The 22,282-nt window shown below is 41.3% G+C and overlaps 1 protein-coding gene across 31 annotated transcripts in view; it reads left to right on the top strand.

Annotated features, from left to right (window-relative positions):
• The window catches only part of sorbs2b (sorbin and SH3 domain containing 2b), a 323,367-nt gene that overhangs the window by 170,453 nt on the left and 130,632 nt on the right, over positions 1 to 22,282 (top strand). For 26 of the 31 annotated variants that reach the window (XM_088000723.1, XM_088000756.1, XM_088000785.1 and 23 more), the window contains 4 exons: positions 2,158 to 2,625; positions 4,590 to 4,731; positions 9,797 to 9,966; positions 20,143 to 20,209. In XM_088000723.1, coding sequence (XP_087856849.1) covers positions 2,158 to 2,625; positions 4,590 to 4,731; positions 9,797 to 9,966; positions 20,143 to 20,209 — 847 coding nt within the window. The remainder of the gene's footprint in view (positions 1 to 2,157; positions 2,626 to 4,589; positions 4,732 to 9,796; positions 9,967 to 20,142; positions 20,210 to 22,282) is intronic. The other 5 variants (XM_088000811.1, XM_088000820.1, XM_088000827.1 and 2 more) reach the window with 2 other exon arrangements.

The raw sequence follows: 22,282 nt of genomic DNA on the forward strand, positions 1-22,282 counted from the left end.
AGCAGTAGTTATGGTGATGGAAAAAAATCTCTAAAAGGAATAAGTTTTAAATCAATCTTTGAAAGCTGTATGACTTTGAAATGTCCCTTTATTTTTGGAGATTGCTGTAATGAGTCTGAAAAACAACAATTTGTCTAAATTTTGTTCAACTTTGACAAGTTAGACAAAACTATATTCACAAATTATTATATTTTCACAAGTATTGACACTGGTACAGAATCTGCTGCTGATCTCAAAGAACTCATTCACTGAAATTGAATGAAGATCTGTGGATGCTGGAGATCTGAAACAAATAGAACAGAAATTGCTGAAGAAACTCAGCAGGTCTGGCAGCACCTGCAGAGGGAAAACACAGTTCACATTTTGGGTCCAACACCCATTTTCAGAACTGGAGAATTTTCACTGGACTCGAAATGCTAACTCTCCACATTCACTCCACCAGTCTTAAAAATAGACTTTAATTGCATTGTGGAGAAGAAATTTTATCCTTGCAAGAAACCACACTTTTCTTGTAAAAATGTATTCCAGGTATTTGGTTGAATAAGTTTTCAATTTTCTATGGTATAAATGTTAATAGATTTTATAAAATTAGAGTTATTGAGGCTTGCAGTAAAATTCTTAGCTTTAATACCTTGGAGGTTCTAATCATATATTCTGCAAAAGCAAAATTTGATTCAATTAAGTATTTTTGAACTTAATGGAAAAAGTCACTTTTTGTCAAAGCGTTTTTGTCTTGGAGAAGCAATAGCATGATGGTCATGTCTCTGCACTAATTGCCCTGCTCTAATGTTCTGGGACCACTGTTCCACCATTGCAAAGAAATCTAAAATCAGTAAAAATCTTGAATCAAATGCTCGGCTAACACTGATCAGGTAACCACAGTAATTGTCGTAAAACTAATGCCCTCTTCTGAAGGAAATCTACCATCCTTCCCTGGCCTGGCTTATGTGTGACTCCTGAATTAAACTAATGTGCTCTTAACTGCCCTCAGAACTACGAACATAAGAACATAGAAACCAGGAGCAGCAGTAGGCAAATCAGCCCCTCGAGCCTGCTCTGCCATTTAATACGATCATGGCTGATCTCACCTCAGCCTCAATTCCACTTTCCTGCTCCCTCTCCATAACTCTTCAACCCATTAGGAATTAGAAATCGGTGACTCGTCTCCTTGAAGTTACTGAATGTTCCAGTATCCAGCACACTCTGGGTGAGTGAATTCCACAGATCTACGTTCCTTTTAGAGAAGGGTCCTGGAAGCAGAAGCCTAACAAGTCACTTAGTTTGAGAACAATTAGGGATGGGCAGCAGCCAACGATGTCCGTAATCTCTGAATAAAAGGCAATTCACCACGAAGGGAAAACAGCATTTAGACTGAATGAGGAGAGTGCTGATTGGTTAGTTAGAAGACTCTGATTGGTAGAGGTGTTGCCATGGAAAGGGCACCAATTTGTGAACTTGTATTTTTGTTTTAATTTTCACTGCATCAAATGTCTGCTTTAATACACGGGAAATATGTTGGTGCACATTTTAATGGATTTGTGGCCTGTTCCCTGTCTGTGCTGAACTGTGATATTAACATGTGAAGAAGAAGCTTGAGAGTGGTCCCCAGTGAGGAGCTGCTGACTACTAATCTGAATCAAACCTTTAGGTATCAGTACAGTGTGAGGAGCTCAATTATTAGTTCCTTTGGAGATGCAGGTGCTGGACTGGGGTGTACAAAGTTAAAAATCTCACAACACCAGGTTATAGTCCAACAGGTTTAATTGGAAGCACGAGCTTTTGGAGCTCAGCTCCTTCATCAGGTGGTTGCCTAATGAATCACCTGATGAAGGAGCAGTGCTCCGAAAGCTAGTGCTTCCAAATAAACCTGTTGGACTATAATCTGGTGTTGAGATTTTTAACCTAGTTCCTTTGTACTTTGGAAACAGCTCAGAAGTGTATTATCAAATTTAAATGCAAATTCTGTGATAATCACCATTAACAACATAATTGAGGCACAGAGGGAAGCAATGTTCTTACTTTGTTTTACTACATCCTACATTCAATGGGAATTTGAGAATTAACTGAAGACGTTGTTTGGAAGACTGTTTGCTTAATTGTCCCCAACATTTAATAACCTGTTTTATGTTTACCCCTATAATATTCTCCCTCCTTCAGCCTGAAAGTCAGTCAGAAGAGAAAATGGCATCCAAGATTAATACATCACAAGGATGCTGGCAAATCACACCAGACGTTGCTTCACCTCTTCCTCTGCTACCTACTAACAGGACTCTTCTCTCGCCTTGCTATGGTGTGGAGCGAGAGCCAGCTACCTTGCCAACCTTCGATGACTTCATCCCTTCCCACCTCCTGAAAGCCCGTTACCCTACCCTGTCATCTTACAATCTTCTTTCCCTGAACTTGAATCTTTTCACAAACCCGAATGAAGCATCTTCGTTTGTTACTGACTCCACTCTGAGTGAATATTCGTCTTGCAACCTGAGTGAGTCATCCACGGCCATTCTAGATGAGCTGCAAACCTGTGGCTACGAAACCACGGATCATTCTGACACTCCATCCCCAACCCTGAGTCGGATGTCTGCAATAACTGATGATACAACTACCACCACTACTGCTCCCACTCATGTAATTACCCTTCCTGTTAACCCACCTTGCTGAAAGAGGTGGCAGAATTCAAGTAGGGAATAACATAACAAGAATCCCTCATTCAAGGTGTCCGCATGTTCTGTATCGTGTCTTGTTATTTGCCACATAATTTACTTAATTCCCACTTGTACCAGTTGCAACCACTGCTACCTACTAACAGTTTGTCAATTAGCAAATATGGATGTCTTTTTTTTTTGTTGGTCTGGTTTATTCACTTGACTGTGAGGCATCCGTCTTCCCAGTAGTTCCAAATTAGGAACAAAGTGGACCAATTAAAATATTTGCCAATGTTAGGAATTTGTCAAGTTCTTTTGAATTTATACCATGTAACTTTTGTCCATTTCTGATGCTTTGGGCACATGATTAAAGACATTAAAAATCCAATTCAAGTTAAGACTGAAAGGCTTTTTAAGTGTCACTATGAATAGTTAGAATATGCGTGATAACCATTATTTTCCATCAGGACCTTTAAAATAGCCACGATCAGCATGAGAAGGGCAACTATAATCAATTTATCAAGACCTTTTCAAACTATGAACTTACAATGAAAGGTTGCAATGTTAGTTAACATAAATCAAAAAATATTGGATCTTTTGCCAGTTATCAAAATCTGTTCTCGTGAGTGCTTTAAGTGCAAATAGAACTGCTGTGGAAGGTGTATATTTCCATTTGCACAATGATTTGTTGAGTGGAATAAATTAGAATTGAACTAACCTTTCCTCTTCTCATCTTATTTTCACTTCATCAATTTCATAATTCTCTTTCTATTGTATGTTTGAAACTAACACCTTCTGGAGTTTATTCAGGGAACTGAAAATCCTCCCTTGGTTTGTCTTGCTACAAAGGAAATGTATTTTAAAAATAAGTTTAACAATATCTGTGCTTACTGCAAAGTTCATATGGTCAGTAACATCGCTGAGTGCACGACTGAGTCATATTTCTATGGAACCTTTCAGCTTTACCACAATTACATTGCGTTTGAAGATCTTTTGAACACACGGCTGTGTGTAGATTCACATTGCTTATATAGGTGCAGGAAAAATTCAAAAGAGATCCAGATACAGGTTCAATGCTTCAACCATTCTGCAGATAGTTGGACTCAGAACTTTTCTCTTAAACCTTAATTTCATAGCATTACTGGGAACATTAATTTTGAATTTGTTAGAGATTCTGTGCTGATATTAATGAAGCTGATTCCTTTTTCTTAAAATCCATGAGATTTCTTAATGAACAAAAGGAAATGAAGGCGTCACATAGTTTAATAGTGTTAGGGACTGTTGGTGGCAGGACTGCTGAAGGTTCATGTGCTTTAATATAGAATCAGGAGAGAGAGTGTTTAGCAAATGTGGGCAAATGCTCCAACACCTTTTCCAAAAATGGATAAAACCCCAGACATTATTAGCTAAACCAGATCCCCAAGAAAATGTGTTTTACCAAATTCTAATCACTTTCATCATTTATCCTATTCTAACTCATGTTTTGTTTTGTATTGTAGATATTGAAGCACTGACTGCATGAGGTTACAAAAAATACATTTAGTTTTATTTTCATTGGAACTAATATTCCCTCATTTGGGGATAACCATTGTGTTAGCATTGTCAGAATCCATAATACAGTGAAACTAAACTAATGTGGGGTTGGGGGTATTGGATGATAGGAGCGGTATCCCTGCCTGGAAGATTGCAGTAGTGTGTGAAAGCATTTGTCTGGAAAGTTGGAATGCTTTGGAGGAAAGCTCACTGTAAATTCACATTAGCAATCTTGATATAAGATGGCATTCTACTCTCACACTAGTGACCTGTGTATGTTTCTGTACGTACTAATCACATCACCACTGTTCCCTCTCGTGGGTGACGAAGTCTTGCATCCTCCCACCTTAATAAAGTGGTATCAGTTCATTACTGGGTACTGATAATGGTCTGCTTTGTTCTTGATGTATACAGATGGTGGTGAATGGAAATTCTCGCACTGATAGCAGCAGTCCAATGAGTTATTTGCAAAGGCCCTTCTCACCATCATCAGCTTATTCTTCATCACCGTCAGTAAACCCAAACATCGTTACAATGCAACACAGCAGAACCATGGGTAAGCTGTTTCTGTGCAATGTTTACTTTGTGCAGTTGTGTTATAGGCTTTGAATTAATCATTTGGCAATGAACACTTGTTTAATCTATAACAATGACCTATATTGTGAAGTGACATTTGGTTTGCATATCCTAATGCAACTAATTGTATCTTTGTACATTTGAAAATTTAAAATGCACGACTGTTTGTAATTTTTTTTAGAATTTGTCTAATAAATAAGAAACAGTGCTGGTTAATACAAAATGCTTAAAAACTCAAACTGCTTAAAGTTCTAAGTATTTAAAGGACAGTTGTTGAAATATGTTGTTAAATCATGACCTTTGTGTTCTATGGGTATTAATTTCATGGTTAGATAGTGAAAATGAAAATGTTATAATTTTAGCATCATGAAGTATCTCAATTGGCCAATAAATGTTTTACAGTTTTGAAGAAAAATCCCTCATTTCACAACTTTGTAAAATCCCCTCTGAGAACAGTAATTTAAAGTTTGTTATTCTCTCTGCACTGGTACTGGTGAAACAAAGTCCTTTATTGTTTTAACTCCCTATGATTTCTTGAAAAGGTTCGTGAAGGATATGAAAAAGTTGGATGATTTAATGGCATTAATGAATGATGGAGGTGGCCATGTGCTTTGTTATAGAACAAGGAGAGAGAGTGTTAGATAAATGAAAATTCAGTGGATGCATAGGCAAACATCTCATTCCAAAATGGTGAAACCCCACCCCCCAACATTTTACTCATTCAGTATTAATTCAACCAGATCTGCACAAAAATGACCAAGACTGTGTTTACAAAATTTCAGGCTGCTTTATTTATCCTAATCTAACCCAGATTGCTTTCCATATTGACAGTTTAGCAAGCAATGATTTTTCTTTTGAAGACCTTAAATATCTAACCTTAAACACCTTAAAGATCTAATAGGCAGGTTTCTTAAATGCCTTGAAGTCATGACACCTCAATTTGACGACTATTCTTGACAGTTTCTCTTAGAAAGTGCTTTTAACAGTTTATTTTGAGACTTTTGACAGTTCCCCTTGAAAGGTCCTTTCGATACTTACTTTTGACACTTTTAAAGTTAAAAATCACACAATACCAAGTTATAGTCCAACAGGTTTATTTGGAAGCACGAGCTGAGGGTTACAGTGTCATGGAGTTGTAATGATATATTAAACAACTTTAGTTAAAAAAAATCACACAACACCAGATTATAGTTCTTAAACAAATTTAAATTCAGTCTTTCATCTTTTAGAATGGGATATGGTGGCTTAGGTTCTTTAATAGGTTCTTTAAATCCCAGGCTCACATTGTCAAGGTGGCATCAATTTATCTAATAATCGGTGTCATCTCAGCTCAGACAATGCATTCAATGTGTGAAGGTGAAGGTAAATTTTGACACTTTGGCAGTTCCAATACGGTAAAAACAAGGACTGCAGATGCTGGAAACCAGAGTCTAGATGAGAGTGGTGCTGGAAAAGCACAGCAGGTCAGGCAGCATCCGGGGAGCAGGAAAATCGATGTTTTGGGCAAAAGCCCGTCATCAGGAATAGAGGCAAGGTACCTGCAGAGTGGAGAGATAAATGAGAGGGGGAGGGGGTGGGAAGAAAGTGGCATAGAGTACAATAGGTGAATGGGGGTGGGGATGGAAGTGATAGGTTAGAGAGGAGGGTGGGGGAAGGTAGCAAAGAGTACATTGGGTGAATGGGGGTGGGGATGAAGGTGATAGGTCAGAGAGGAGGGTAGAATGGATAGGTGAAAAGGAAGATAGGCAGGTAGGACAGGTCATGAGGGCGGTGCTAAACTGGAAGGTTGGAGCTGGGGTGAGGTGGGGGAAGGGGAAATGAGAAAACTGGTGAAATCCACATTGATGCCATGGGGTTGAAGTGTTCTGAGGTGGAAGATGACGCGTTCCAACTTTTTAATGTACTTTGACAGGCACTCATGCCTACTTTTGGTGATTCCAAAGGGCACCTTACCTCTTTCAAAGATATATTGGCACCAGATCTAAAGGGATACCTCAACTCTGCACAATAAAGTTCAGATCTGTTCCTACCAGGTTTAATTTGTACACTAATAGGAGGTGAGGACTGCAGCTGCTGGAGATCAGAGACGAGAGTGTGGTGCTGGAAAAGCACTGCAGGTCAGGCAGCATCTGAGGAGCAGGAGAATCATCGTTTTGAGCATAAGCCCTTCATCAAGAATGAGGCCTGATTCCTGATGAAGAGCTTATGTCGTAAACAGCGATTCTCCTGCTCCTCGGATGCTGCCTGACCTGCTGTGGTTTTCCAGCACCACACTCTCAACCCTTAATTTGTACACATCATGTTTCCATCTTTCCTTGCTATCTGTACACACCCAGGTCACCAATGACACAGGAGAGGAGATAGCTGCTGATTAATATGGGCTCAGAAGAAGCCCATGGGATGACTGTTACCAGAGCAATCCAATCCAGTGTAGAAATTTAGGAATAGGAGTAGATCATGACTGACCATCTCCTCAATGCTACTTTCCCACATCAACTCTATATAATTTGATGTAATTAACCTTCTTTCCTTATCTTTATTCCTTCATTGCCTACTTTCACAAAGTTTATATTTTTCCCCAAGGCACAGTGAATGCCATTAAAGTTTGCAGTTTCTCAACTAGTTTCCAGTTTATCTCCTTAAACAGTCTGCTCTCACAGATAAGTGTAGCCAAATTCAACATTATTCTAATTCCAATGATACTTTGATTTATTTCCACAGAGCAGACGCTATGGAAGCATGTAAACATAAACTGGAAATATTTCTTTAATGTTGCACCACTAAGTCAGATAGACCCATCTCTGAATGTCCCACATAATACCAAGTAATGTCAGCAACTGTTTAACGTGGATATAAAATCTAGTCCTGTTTAAATTGGTGTTGCTTACCATTTCTCACCACTTACTTTCATTAAAAAAATGAACTTCATTATTGCTGCAGTTTAGTTCTAGTGCTCAGAAGATACTGAATGACACTTTTTTTTGGTCAGTGAGCCATATTTCATTTGGCATGTTCTCATTGAAGTTCTGGTACGCAATCAGAATTTTCACCTAAATTTACTTTTGCGTACATTTATGTCAAAGTGCTGAGTCATTATTTATCTCATCACGCAAACCGTTTCCATAAAGTAATTGCAGACTTGATGCAGAATTTTCAAAAGCTCATGGAGGTGGGTTTTTTTTTGTTGGAGAACAGGAATGAAATCTAATCAGGCCAAATCCGTACCACATTCTTGCCTCCACAAGATTCTACTGGGGATACGGTGTTGCCAGTACTGATAATCTGATCGATTATTCTCTTCAAATACCATGAGGTTTTGATTAAAGGCACTGTTCTGACACCATCTAGATTTTCTGGTCGTCCATTTGGTACCCATCAAGTCAGGAGCTGTCCATGAAACAGTCATGGCGTCCCTGTGCCGTACTGAGTAATTGTCGGAATCTGGAGCTCTATCCAACGGGGTAAACGCCACACCAAGGAATGGCAGCAAGAACTGCCTATTGCTAAATGAGGCTGCACCAGCGGCTGATTCTGAACCATTTTAATTGTTATTTGTGTCCAGTGATGGGGACTGGAGGCACCCTCACATCTCATGATGTACTTCAGCAGTGCCCGCCACTGATGGTGAGACTGTTAGCCCCCTGTAGCCCCTCAAGAGTAGGGTTCCAGTCACCATCTTTAACTGGATGGGAATCCTAGCGGCTGCAACTTAAGTAGCCATTTTCTTCAAAACCGCCATTGGAATCTCACCAGCTATAGTGCACCCAGGTGTTGGGATCAAGATATTGGAATTAAAACTGTCTATTGTTCTTAGTTCCTGTGACACTCCACCATTAACAATTTGGCAGTCTCCTATGGTACAAAGACTCCAGGCACACATCAGATAGCCAAATAGATGGGTGGCTACATCGAATCCCTACAGTGTGGAAATGGGCCCTTCAGCCCAACAAGTCCATACCGACTCTCTGAAGAGTAACCTACCCAGACTCATTCTTCCTACTCTATATTTACTCCTCAGTAATGCACCTGAGCTATACATCCCTGAACACTATGGACAGTTTAGCATAGCCAATTCACCTAACCTGCACATCTTTGGACTGTGGGAGGAAACCCACGCAGACATGGGGAGAATGTGCAAACTCCACTCAAACAGTCGCTCAAGGCTGGAATCAAGCCCGGGTCCTTGGTGCTGTGAGGCAGCAGTGCTAACCACTGAGCCTCTGTGCATCTTATTGAGTAATCATGTTACGGAGTACACTTGCAGTTCAAGGTTTATGTCTTATCTTGCTGTGATGGGCTTTGTATTTTGGAAACATTGTGGGTATACATCTCTGTGATTTGTGTCCCTTTTATGTATAAGCTCATTACATAATTTTGTCAGAAATGACTAAATGTCATGCATGTGTTTGAAGACTCTGTTGGATAACTAATGGGTCTTCTAATCCATATTTTAAAGTACTTTTATGAAGTGAACTCTTCCTTTCATGATGCCTGAACTTAAATTTGAGTGAGAAATATGAAAAGATTCAATTTGTACTAGTTGAGTTAAAATATAATCTAGGCAAAAGTAAGGACTGCAGATGCTGGAAACCAGAGTTTAGATTAGAGTGGCGCTGGAAAAGCACTGTAGGTCAGGCAGCATCTGAGGAGCAGGAAACTCAATGTTTCGGGCAAAAGCCATTCATCAAAATATAATCTGTTCCCTAATCCTGACAATTCTGATTGTAATGTGCCATTTAATTTATTTTGTTATCTAAGTGTGGGAATGGACAGGGGAGTGATTATTTAAGTGAATGGATTCTTCCTACATAACTTGATATTCAAGCTGGAATACTGCAGTCAAAACACACTCAATACTAAGTACATTTTCAAATGGGAGTAATGTGGAAGAATTATTTTGGTAATTTTGAGTTGAGGAACCTAAAGTGCCTTCAATCTGCCAATCCTCACAATATGCTTAGAACTGGTGTCATTCGAGGCACTGAAGGACATGATTTATTCATTTTGATTTGGTTCTTACATGACATCAATTTCTTTCCTTGCAGAGAACCTAAGTACATCACAGCAGAGCAAATCACCTGGTGCAGACATAATGAGCATTGACCCGGTTTACAGGACATCAGAGGAGGAGAAGAAAGTCACGGTAATTAAAGCACCGCATTATGCAGGAATTGGCCCTGTTGATGAATCTGGAATACCTATAGCCATAAGGACGGTAGGAATATATTTCTTTTTCTCACTTTATTTTTGCTCTCTCAATTTTTTTTTGCAGAGCAGACAGTATTTCCAAAATTTGCTCATCCATTTGCATCCTGGTTAGAGCTTGAGGGCAAGAAATAATGATTGGAGAAGGCTTGTATTTGAATTTCAAATTGTACATACTCCAAAAAATTTCGAAACAATTTCTTACTGGATTTCCTCGTGATTATATCATGATTATCTCCTCTCATTTCCAATGGCCTTGCAGGCAGGAACATTTTCACCCTGTCAAATCCATCATTGTCTGAGGATTTATATCAAGTTACCTTAGCCTTCCTTTTATTTTTAAGAGATAAGAGTCCCAGTTTCTGTTCCACATTCCCTGCCAAGTTTACCTGCCCAGTTCCAAAATCATCCTTGTACATTTTTCTCACCCTTTCATCAAAGCCCCTTTATCCTTTTCATAATATGGAGATCAGAATGGTGCACAATGCTTGAAATGTTGTTAAACCATCTGATACTTTAATAAAGGTTTTACATTACTTGTCCACTTTCCAATCCTAAACCTCCATAAGGAAATTCCAAAATGTGGTTGTGTCAATGACCTTTGTAGAGTATATAATTACACTCAGTGATTTAGGTTTTTGTAGCCAAGCCTTTTGCATTCAGCCTCTGATTGCCCAAGCAGTGTTTGGCCTCCCTCTTCTCTCCTACCAAACTGCATCATCTCACAGTTGACAATATTGAAATAGACCTATCTACTACACACCAGTTGTTTGAGCTTACTAATGTTTTCCTGCATTTTTCCACACTCTTCCTGAGTATTAACTGCAACTTCTAGGTCAGCATTAACTGCGAATTTTGAAATTTTGCTTCTAATTCCTGAGGTGAAATCAATAATTAGGCAGCAACAGCCTGGGTGCCATATCACTACCCATCTTTTTGAAATCTTAATCATGACCTTTAAACCTCACTCTACTTTCTCTCTTGATTCTGCCTTGTTATCCTTCTGTAATCTGTCCTCAGACTCCAGATGCTCTGATCTTAAATCATGAGCTTGATTTCTATCAGCCTGATGTTCGGGTGGCTGAGATTGTAAACCATGTTTATTATTCACTGCACCATCTTTTAATAAGTGAAACATCTATTTAACAGTGAAGTGTTTGCTTTTGTGATTAAACTTATAATTTTAGTGGAATTGAATAAGAGTTGAAGAAGAGTGTGGCAGTGAATTTTGATTTCCTTATATGCTGTCCCTATGGATCCAACACTTAATTATATAATTACATCATTAGTCCTAATCTTCACTGCAATATTGGCACAGACAGCTTAAAAAATTGGAAAAAAAAACCCATTCATTTTCAATTGTCTCAATTGCTTAAGAAAAATTACATTTTGGTATCAAAGCAGCTGTCTCAGATCATAATATGACATGCATAATATTTGCTGTTGAAGAGTGTTGTGCTGGAAAAGCACAGCTGGTCAGGCAGCATCCAGGAGCAGGAGAATCGACGTTTCTACCATAAACTCTTCATCAGGAATGACGGGCAGGCCCAAGGCAGCTGAGAGATAACTGGGAGGGGATGAGGCTGGGGGAAGGTATCTGGGAATGCGATAGATAAACAAAATAGGGGGTGAAGGTGATAAGTTGGTGATAGGTCAGTGTTCTGGATTAGTGATGCTGGAAGAGCACAGCAGTTCAGGCAGCATCCGAGGAGCAGTAAAATCAACGTTTCGGGCAAAAGCCCTTCATCAGGAATAAAGGCAGAGAGCCTGAAGCGTGAAGAGATAAGCTAGAGGAGGGTGGGGGCGGGGAGAAAATAGCATAGAGTACAATGGGTGAGTGGGGGGGGAATGAAGGTGATAGGTCAGGGAGGAGGGTGGAGTGGATAGATGGAAAAGGAGATAGGCAGGTAGGACAAGTCATGGGGACAGTGCGGAGCTGGAAGTTTGGAACTGGGGTGAGGTGGGGGAAGGGGAAATGTGGAAACTGTTCAAGTCCACATTGATGCCCTGGGATTGAAGTGTTCCGAGACGGAAGATGAGGCGTTCTTTCTCCAGGCGTCTGGTAGTGAGGGAGCGGCGGTGAAGGAGGCCCAAGACCTCCATGTCCTCGGCAGAGTGGGAGGGGGAGTTGAAATGTTGGGCCACAGGGCAGTGTGGTTGATTGATGCGGATGTCCTGGAGATGTTCGCTAAAGCGCTCTGCTAGGAGGCATCCAGTCTCCCCAATGTAGAGGAGACCGCATCGGGAGCAACGGATACAATAAATGATATTAGTGGATGTGCAGGTAAAACTTTGATGGATGTGGAAGGCTCCTTTAGGGCTTTGGAAAGAGGTGAGGGAGGAGGTGTGGGCGCAGGTTTTGCAGTTCCTGTGGTGGCAGGGGAAGGTGCCAGGATGGGAGGGTGGGGTTTAGGGGGGCATGGACCTGACCAGGTAGTCACGGAGGGAACGGTCTTTGCGGAAGGCGGAAAGGGGTGGGGAGGGAAATATATCCCTGGTGGTGGGGTCTTTTTGGAGGTGGCGGAAATGTCGGCAGATGATTTGGTTTATGTGAAGGTTTGTAGGGTGGAAGGTGAGCACCAGGGGCGTTCTGTCCTTGTTACGGTTGGAGGGGTGGGGTCTGAGGGCGGAGGTGCAGGATGTGGATGAGGTGCATTGGAGGGCATCTTTAACCATGTGGGAAGGGAAATTGTGGTCTCTAAAGAAGGAGGCCATCTGGTGTGTTCTGTGGTGGAACTGGTCCTCCTGGGAGCAGATACAGTGGAGGCGGAGGAATTGGGAATACGGGATGGCATTTTTGCAAGTGGTAGGGTGGGAAGAGGTGGAATCCAGGTAGCTGTGGGAGTCGGTGGGTTTGTAAAAAATATCAGTGTCGAGTTGGTCGTCATTAATGGAGATGGAGATGTCCAGGAAGGGGAGGGTGGTGTCAGAGATGGTTCAGGTAAATTTAAGGTCAGAGTGGAATGTGTTGGTGAAGTTGATGAATTGCTCAACCTCCTCGCGGGAGCACGAGGTGGCGCCAATGCAGTCATCAATATAGCGGAGGAAGAGGTGGGGAGTGGTGCCGGTGTAATTACGGAAGATCGACTGTTCTACGTAGTCAACAAAGAGACAGGCATAGCTGGAGCCCATACGTGTGCCCATGGCTACCGCTTTGGTCTGGAGGAAGTGGGAGGATTCGAAGGAGAAATTGTTAAGGGTGAGGACTTGAGGCAGTTAATGTCGCGGCGGTAGTTGGCTATGAAGAAATCGAGGGCAGGTAAGAGGCCAGCACGGGGTGTCTAGGTGGAGGGGGTGTGTTGGAGGCGGGAGAAGGGGTCGTCAGAAGGTGGGCGAGAATCCTGGTTGAAGAAATAGGTGCGGAGGCGAAGGCGGCGGAAGAATTGTTCGATGTCTCGCCACGTGTTAAACTCGTTAATCTGAGAGCGTAGGGGAATGAAGGTGAGGCCTCTGCCGAGGACTGATCTTTCATCCTCAGAGAGGGGTAGTTCTGGAGGGATGGTGAAAATACGGCAGGACTGGGAGCTAGGACCTGATGTGGGGCTGGAGCTGGGAGTGGGGGCGGGGTTAGGCGTGGGCCGGGAATCGGGATGGGGACGGAGATCGGAGCGGGAGTGGGGTTCAGCGTGGGGACGGAGATCGGCGTGGGAGAGTCAGTGTTTCCTACTGAAGAAATAATACTATTGATTGATAGGAAATACTATAAATGATCTGTGTAGGCACTTATATAATGTACAAAACAAGGACAGAGTTAAAGAAATATCAGAAATCCTAATTTGGTCAACTTCTCCATTACCATACCCATTTGATCTCATTCAATATCTCCCATCTTCTACCCTTTCACAAACCTTTCTTTCCTCCTTGCCCCATCAATTCATATTCTAAACATGATCTCTGACTTGTCTTAGTTTGGACGAAAGGTCATTGACCTATGCTGTCACCTCTTGTTTCTCTGCCCACAGGTGCTACCTTATCTGTGAAATATTTCCAGCATTTTCTATTTTTTTCTCTGTTTTCCAGCTTCTGGAGTTTTGTTTTGGTTTGCATTATTCTGAAGTTGGTACCTGCTCCCCCAGTTCCCACTGCAAGACTTAAATTACAGTTGATTCATTGAGGAAAGCATTGTTTTTCATAAAGGGATTTCTAGATATTTTTTCAAGAAAAAGAAATCTTGACCCACTTTTTTCCTCAACAGTACATTATTATTATTATTATACAGTGAGAACATTTTTCCAAAAGCTGAAAATATTTGAGGTCTCTTTCACCACGACAGACAGAATATCTGCAAAACATTATTGTTGAAACTGGTGTGCACTTGTTCCTAAACTCACTGGCACCTCTTGACTCCAGTCACACTTGAGGATGTGTAACAAAATAATAACATAGTGAATGTCTGAAGTATATGGTGTTTTGACCCAAACACCCCTGCCATACTGTATTGACCACTTAGGTTTTTATGTTTAAAGGGAGTAATTTGCCCTTTCTTAGCTGCCTATGTTGTAAGTTTCATTTATGAGGATTTCTTTTAAATGAGAAATTGGGTGCAAGTAAGCCAACAACGTCACCTCACTAAATATGCCATGCAAAGATCTGTCATGGGCTTACAGCAAAACTCTTAACCACAAGTGCTGTTCATATAAAATGATGAAAAAAATATTTATGACTATCTTCCTTAGAGTTGTCACTTCCAACTTAAAATTGAAGTGTCCTAATTTGAATATCCTGACTCATCTCACCAACACTCCCTTTCATTTTATTTTTGCTGCATGCATTTTATTCCATTAAGCGCATAGGCCATTGATTTTTTTTAAAATTGTGCAGCCATATACTCATAGTTACTAAAGGGACCGACATGTGTTCTGCCTTTGCTAGAGCATTCCAATTGTTGCATGGCAACAACACTCAGAGGAAATGTTGCACTTCTCCAGCTTTCTCTCCCAGCTTGATCAGGTGTACCCGAGAACTCTGTGGGAAGCTGGTGAAGTGATTGTTGGGCCTCTTGCTGAGATATTTGTATCATCAATAGTCTCAGGTGAGGTGCTGGAAGACTGGAGGTTGGCAAACGTGGTGCCACTGTTTAAGAAGGGCGGTAAAGACAAGCCAGGGAACTATAGACCAGTGAGCCTGACCTTGGTGGTGGGCAAATTGTTGGAGGGAATCCTGAGGGACAGGATGTACATGTATTTGGAAAGGCAAGGACTGATTAGGGATAGTCAACATGGCTTTGTGTGTGGGAAATCATGTCTCTCAAACTTGATTGAGTTTTTTGAAGAAGTAACAGAGAAAATTGATGAGGGCAGAGCAGTAGCTGTGATCTATATGGACTTCAGTAAGGCGTTCGACAAGGTTCCCCATGGGAGACTGATTAGCAAGGTTAGATCTCATGGAATACAGGGAGAACTAGCCATTTGAGTACAGAACTGGCTCAAAGGTAGAAGACAGAGGGTAGTGGTGGAGGGTTGTTTTCCAGACTGGAGGCCTGTGACCAGTGGAGTGCCACAAGGATCAGTGCTGGGCCCTCTACTTTTTGTCATTTACATAAATGATTTGGATGTGAGCATAAGAGGTACAGTTAGTAAGTTTGCAGATGACATCAAAATTGGAGATGTAGTGGACAGCGAAGAGGGTTACCTCAGATTACAACAGGATCGAGACCAGATGGGCCACTGGGCTGAGAAGTGGCAGATGGAGTTTAATTGCGATAAATGCGAGGTGCTGCATTTTGGGAAAGCAAATCTTAGCAGGACTTATACACTTAATGATAAGGTTCTAGGGAGTGTTGCTGAACAAAGAGTCCTTGGAGTGCAGGTTCATAGCTCCTTGAAAGTGGAGTTGCAGGTAGATAGCTTAATGATGAAGGCGTTTGGTATGCTTTCCTTTATTGGTCAGAGTATTGAGTACAGGAGTTGGGAGGTCATGTTGCAGCTGTTGGAATATTGCATGCAATTCTGGTCTTCTTCCTATCGGAAAGATGTTGTGAAACTTGAAAGGGTTCATAAAAGATTTACAAAGATGTTGCCAGGGTTGGAGGACTTGAGCTATAGGGAGAGGCTGAACAGGCTGTGGCTGTTTTCCCTGGAGCGTCAGAGGCTGAGGGGTGACCTTATAGAGGTTTACAAAATTATAAGGGGCATGGATAGGATAAATAGACAAAGTCTTTTCCCTGGGGTCAGGGAGTCCAGAACTAGAGGGCATAGATTTAGGGTGAGAGGGGAAAGATATAAAAGAGACCTAAGGGGCAACATTTTCACACAGAGAGTGGTACGTGTATGTAATGAGCTGCCAAAGGATGTGGTGGAGGCTGGTACAATTGCAACATTTAAGAGGCATTTGGACGGGCATATGAATGGGAAGGGTTTGGAGGGATATGGGCCAGGTGCTGGCAGGTGGGACTAGATTGTGTTGGGATATCTGGTCGGGTTGGACCGAAGGGTCTGTTTCCATGCTGTATATCTCTATGACTCAATAACTCTTGATGTAAAATCATCAACCTATTTTGGACTTCCAATATCCGTGTATATCTTGCTTCTCTAGCTGAGGTAAAATTTTAAGCTTGAGGCAAGAGTAACGCATCGTCTCTTTCAAACCTTTTGGTTCTTTGCCATTTGTTCATTTTGGTTACTCGGTTTTCTCAATCCCGAATGTACCTCCTCACCCCATCTCTGACCCAATGCAACGAAGATCTGTGATCCCAGACCCATCGATTATTGTCACAATACAGCTGGAGATGGCATTTCTTTCTACGCTTCTCGTTAACCATCATTCCCTCAGCCCATAACAGTACAGTTGAGATTGGAGGTTTGCTGTGTAGGGATTTGGGAGTGTGAATGTCTGTCCTGACATTCTCCCATTTCAACCTGTTGTATTCACCAACACTGATTTCTTTCCCATTCCAGTTGGAACAATACAATAGCCTGCAACTCTAAATGCTTCTGTGGTAACTAATGTACATCCTACTCTGTTAGATAAAACAAAGAAACTGGGAACAGGCTATTCACATGGAAGGCCTTTAAATCGTTGAGTGTTGAGATTTCTACTCAAGTCCTGTTAATGCAGTCCTGATTTCTACCATTGATCACATCCAACCCATGATGGGAAATGCTCATGATGATTTAGGATATTGATACTGCGACAAGGAACTGCTTCCATACCAAGCAGCCAATCAGCTTCAACCACACTGTGGTCTTTCTTGAGGAGATTGAATGAGAGACATTACCATGCCAGTGACCCATGTTCACAAGGAGTTGGATTATGACTAGCTATTTTCATCCAATTGGGATCCTATAACAAAGAAGCCCTCCATGTAGCAGCTTCGGCAGTTACATATATAACACCTCCTTACTTCAATTTCTACACTTCCATTTTGACAGGTGTTATTAATTTGTTATTCTATTCTGATGTGTATGATGGTATCTCTTGATTTAACCAATCTGGATCTATTGTATCCTGAATAACTGTCTGCTATTTCTTCATGTAGCTGGGGAAAGACAGTTCACACTGAGTTAATTCTCTTTATTAATTGATGGCTAACACACTAGACTATCTTACTATTTCATACTCAGAATTGCCATTTACTCACAAAAGGGTTTCTTCAAAAAATATTTGAGAGACGCATAGTTTCCAGACAGAAATTTTCACAGGCCATGATACTAATTCCTTACGTATTTTAACACTCAAAAGAGTTGTTTCCTGGGGGTTTACACATTTTTTAGAGTAAGGTACAACTTGTATTCAGTGGGATTGTTTTCCTCCTACCTTATTTGCCTTCCATTGCTCAAACTCAATTTGGGTTACTGTTCTCCTTTCCTCCGGTTCTTCACCGGGTTCGTATGTCTGAAAGGTGAGCCCTAATTGACCAACCTTACAGAATTCTCTGGAGCAAAAGTGGAGGAAAGTAGTATCAGGAAGAGGTCATTTAGCTCCTCAAATCCATGCTGCTTGTACAAATATCATCAGCAGGTTCTGGAACCCATAGATAGAGGATGGTCCACCATTCTAGTGTGAACCAATAAGCATTTATTAACTATTTACATCATCAGCACAGCTCAACAGAATTTCACTAGAACCTTCTTCGCACAGGTCCCAGTTCCATGTGATCTGAGGATGCAGCATGGCTCTTAACAAAAAGCTATTGACCCCTATACTATACCTTAAGCAGAGATAGATAGGTTATTGATTAGTAAGGAGATCAAAGACTACGGGGAGAAGGCAGGAGAATGGGGTTGGGAAACTTATCAGCCATGATTGAATGATGGAGCGGACGTAATAAGCCAAATGGTTCAATTCTGCTCCTTTTTCTTGTTGTGTTCCCCAAATTTACTGATAAACCACTTACATTTCCATCTTGCTCTTTTTACCCCACCTCCTGTCAATCTCTTGTGCTGATGGCCTCAATCTCCAGCTATGTTCTTGGCACTCTAGAGGGCATGTAGGATCATGTTTCTGTACAGACATCTCCTGGGAAGGCACTGAGATCAAGATGTTGAGAGTTCTGCTTTTTAATTGGTAGCACTCTGGAGAAAGGTTAAGCTTTTAGTTGCTTCTGCTCGATCTCTCACCTTGCCTGAGGTGTAGTGAGCTGTCATTTCTCCCTCTCTCTCTCTCAATGAGATAGCAGCCCCATGGCCTGGTAAGGATGTGATGACTTTATTAGTTGTTCCTGTTAGTTACTCCTGCTTTAATGAATGAACTTCGATCAGCTCCTGGCAAGAGCTGTGTCATCTGCTGCTGCAAGAGAGATTAAAATCATAGCTAATCCATAACTGAATCACATAGAAGAGTCTGAATGAGAAATGATGTTCCTGCTCCTCCTGTGAGAAATCCTCTGGTGGTGGTGATGCTTCTCCGACAGTTTCCTCAGCTTGAGGCTGCCAGAGGCACTGTGGAGAATCATATCTCAGGAACTCCAGCAGTGAGTAGGAGTTTGCTCTCATCAACAATACAATGAACTCGAAGGTTCAGTGAAATTAGACCCTGTTGAACATTTAGACCAGCACTGGGATTTGTAGGAAACTCTTCCGTAGCATCTGCCAACTTGCTTGAAAACAGAATCACAAAATCATTACACCACAGACAGAGGCCATTCATCCCATCATATTTGTTCTCCCTGTCTTCTCCTCGTAACCATACACAATGTTCCCTTCTAAAAATGCAGTCCAACTCCAATTTGGATCCACAATTGATGCTGCCTCTACCACAGTCTAAGGCACTGCATCCAGATCTAATTATTTCTTGTGAGAAAAACTGTCATCTAACTTTTACCTTTTTTGCCTATTACTTGTAAAAACAGTCCAAACAATACAAGACTAGGTAATTCCTCTACAACAGCTATGATGGTATTAGGAAGGACATCTAATTTCAGTCCTTCTTAACACAAAGCAGTTTCTGTGTTTCTTTTTCTCGCGAGACATGGGTGTCCCTGGCGGCCAGCATTTATTGCCTGTCCCTAGTTGCCCTTAAACTGAGTGACTTACAAGACCACTTCAGAGAGCAGTTGAGAGTCAGCCACATTGTTGTGAGTTGTATGCTAGACCAGGTAAGAACAGCAGATTTCCTTCTCTGAAGGAATCAGATGGTTTTTCTGACAATCAGCAATAGTTTCTTGGTCATCAGTAGGTACTTAATTCAAGAATTATTTTTAATTGAAATTAAATTCTAGGTTTGAACCTGGGTCCCAGGAATGTTAGCTGATTTTCTAGTTTAACTGTCTCTTGGTAATACAACTACGCCATTGCCTCCCTCATTAGATTGTGATTGATGCTGCATCGAGTCTTCAGTGCAACGAACCAGTCACTTGGCCAGATTAGAGTGGTGCTGGAAAAGCACAGCAGGTCAGGCAGCATCCGAGGGGCAGGAAAGTCGTTAATTTTCCTGCCCTTCGGATGCTGCCTGACCTGCTGTGCTTTTCTGTCGCTACTCTAATCTTGACTCTAATCTCCAGCATTTGCAGTACCCACTTTCACCCAGTCACTTGACTAGTCAATGACTGTCAATATTTCTAAGATCTGAGTAGGTATTAAGTCCAAATGTTGACATTTTCAAACCAAATGATTGGAAAAAGTAATTGTTACTTCCACTTTTGGAGAATAACAAATTCCTAAGTTCTGTCAGTCGAATAAACAAAGAGAGAGTGTGTGTGTGTGTTTTACTTTTTGGTGACTAATTTAAGCTTGCATTTGTAATCTAGACAGTGGATCGACCCAAAGACTGGTATAAGACGATGTTCAAGCAAATACATATGGTCCATAAGCCAGGTATGTTTGAGACTGATGTTTGAGATAAATGATTAACATTTTGAAATTAAACTGTGAACCTCTGAGTTTTAATTTTCATGCTGTGTTATACAACAACAGCTTGTGTTTATCTTATCTCCCACTTAATGTAGAAAAACATCTCAAGGTGCTTCACTGGAGTACAGCGGAAAAATATGGGTAACCAAAGACTTCACCAGAGCGTTCAAGGAGGAAGGAATGGTTTAGGGAGAGCATTCCAAAACAAAGCACCTACAAGGATAAAGACATTATCATTGAAGAAAAAAGAAGGGGAAGGGATTATTTTAATAATATTGTAGCAAAGGAATATTCTGGAATATTTCTCTGGTGGAGGGATGGTTACAGATACGATCGGCTGAGGCTGCAGAAGGATGTCAGCAAAGGACAGAAACGTTAGGCAAATATAATTTGGTGCAGAGCAATTTTTGCATGAGCTGAGTGTTTCAGAGTGTGGAGGCTGACTTGACGATTGTAGTGGTTGAGATTCGAACTTCATGGTGAGGGTTGCCAGCAACGGATGAGCTGAGGCAGGGATGGAGGTTGGAGATGTTCCAGATGGAGGACAGCCTCGGGTGACTGTCCACGTGGAGATTGCACGTTCTCCCCATGTCTGCATGGGTTTCTTCCAGGTGCTCTGCTTTCCTCCCACAGTCCAAAGATGTGCAGGTTAGGTGAATTGGCTGTGCTAAATTACCCGTATTGTTCAGGGATGTTTAGGTTAGATGCATTAGTCAGGAGTATATGTAGAGTAATAGGGTGGGGTAATGGGTCTGGGTGAGTTACTCTTCGGAGGGTCAGTGTGGATCTGTTGGGCCAAATGGCCTGTTTCCACACTAGGGATTCTATGATTCAAAAGAAGTAGGCGTAATGGACACACTTCACAATTTTCCCATTGATGATAATGAAAACAGGACTTAGGAAGATATGTAACTGCCCAGGAGCAATTGTATGCGTTACACCTGATGATAAAAGGTACAATTACTTCAGGTGTTCCCAAACTGCGGCTGGTTAATCTAAACATTCACCTCCAAGAGACCATTAACTTGTTGATAACCAGTTTTTAATGATAAGCACAGTGAAAACAAAATATATAAACAAACTTACTGAGGAATCTATACAGGAAAAACTTTCTTCTGTCTCATTGTGAAAAAATTTTTAACCCGAGGGAAGACTCCACTTTATTTTAAATTGTACACCTGACAGCCAGGTTTTTGGGAATGACTAAGTGTTCAAAACTGAGTACATATCCTATGTTCAGCATTGCCAGTGCACATGAACTAAACCTTGACAACCTGCATTCAGAGGACAGCTTGCAATGTACCAACTGGCTTGGTGTTCCAATAGACCACTTAAAAGGCTGCAGGTACCAGTGTGCTTGGCATAGCCTGCTGAATCTAGATCTTAATCTGATGGCCTTTATTAAAGAGATGTTCCTACATGCAGCCTCCTGAAATATACTGGACATTAGACAAACTTTAAATCAACCTCTATTTTAGAAGCTAATACAATACTATCCAAGTTGTTACAGTCCAAAAGCCACTTGGTGACAGATGGTGCTGGAGCTCACCTCTACTCAGAATAATTTATTTTCAAGTGAACCTTTACCTGTGTGTCCTTTAGGCTGCAAACCATTTTAGAAGTTGCTCTGGGATTCCGAGGTTGGCTGGAGTAAGCCCTTCATTTATAATGTCCGGGGCTGTTGGTGGAGACCTGTTTGAACGTGTAACTGTTACAAAAATGATCCTCAAGTGTTCCTGTTACCAGAAAAGAAACATTTTGTATCTTGTTCTCTGTGCCATGCACATTTATGAACTGATTGCCTAGGGAACACATGCTGACTTTCAAATGGCTTTGAAAGCGAATCCCTTTATTGAGAAAGGCTGAGATTTTTTTTATCCATCCCTATGCACAAGACAGTTGTAATAACTGTACCCGACCACAAAGCCTGCACCCAGCTGCTTAAAACGTTGCATTTATTTTATTGTATTGTCTTTTTATGTGCTTTATACAGATCTGCAATGTTCCATTTTTCCACTAGAACTTATGCTTTCAACA

The sequence above is a fragment of the Chiloscyllium plagiosum genome, unplaced genomic scaffold, assembly GCF_037043375.1.
Source record: "Chiloscyllium plagiosum isolate Xiang-an unplaced genomic scaffold, Cpla_swu_hap1 HiC_scaffold_2, whole genome shotgun sequence".
NCBI classification, from domain to species: Eukaryota; Metazoa; Chordata; class Chondrichthyes; order Orectolobiformes; family Hemiscylliidae; genus Chiloscyllium; species Chiloscyllium plagiosum.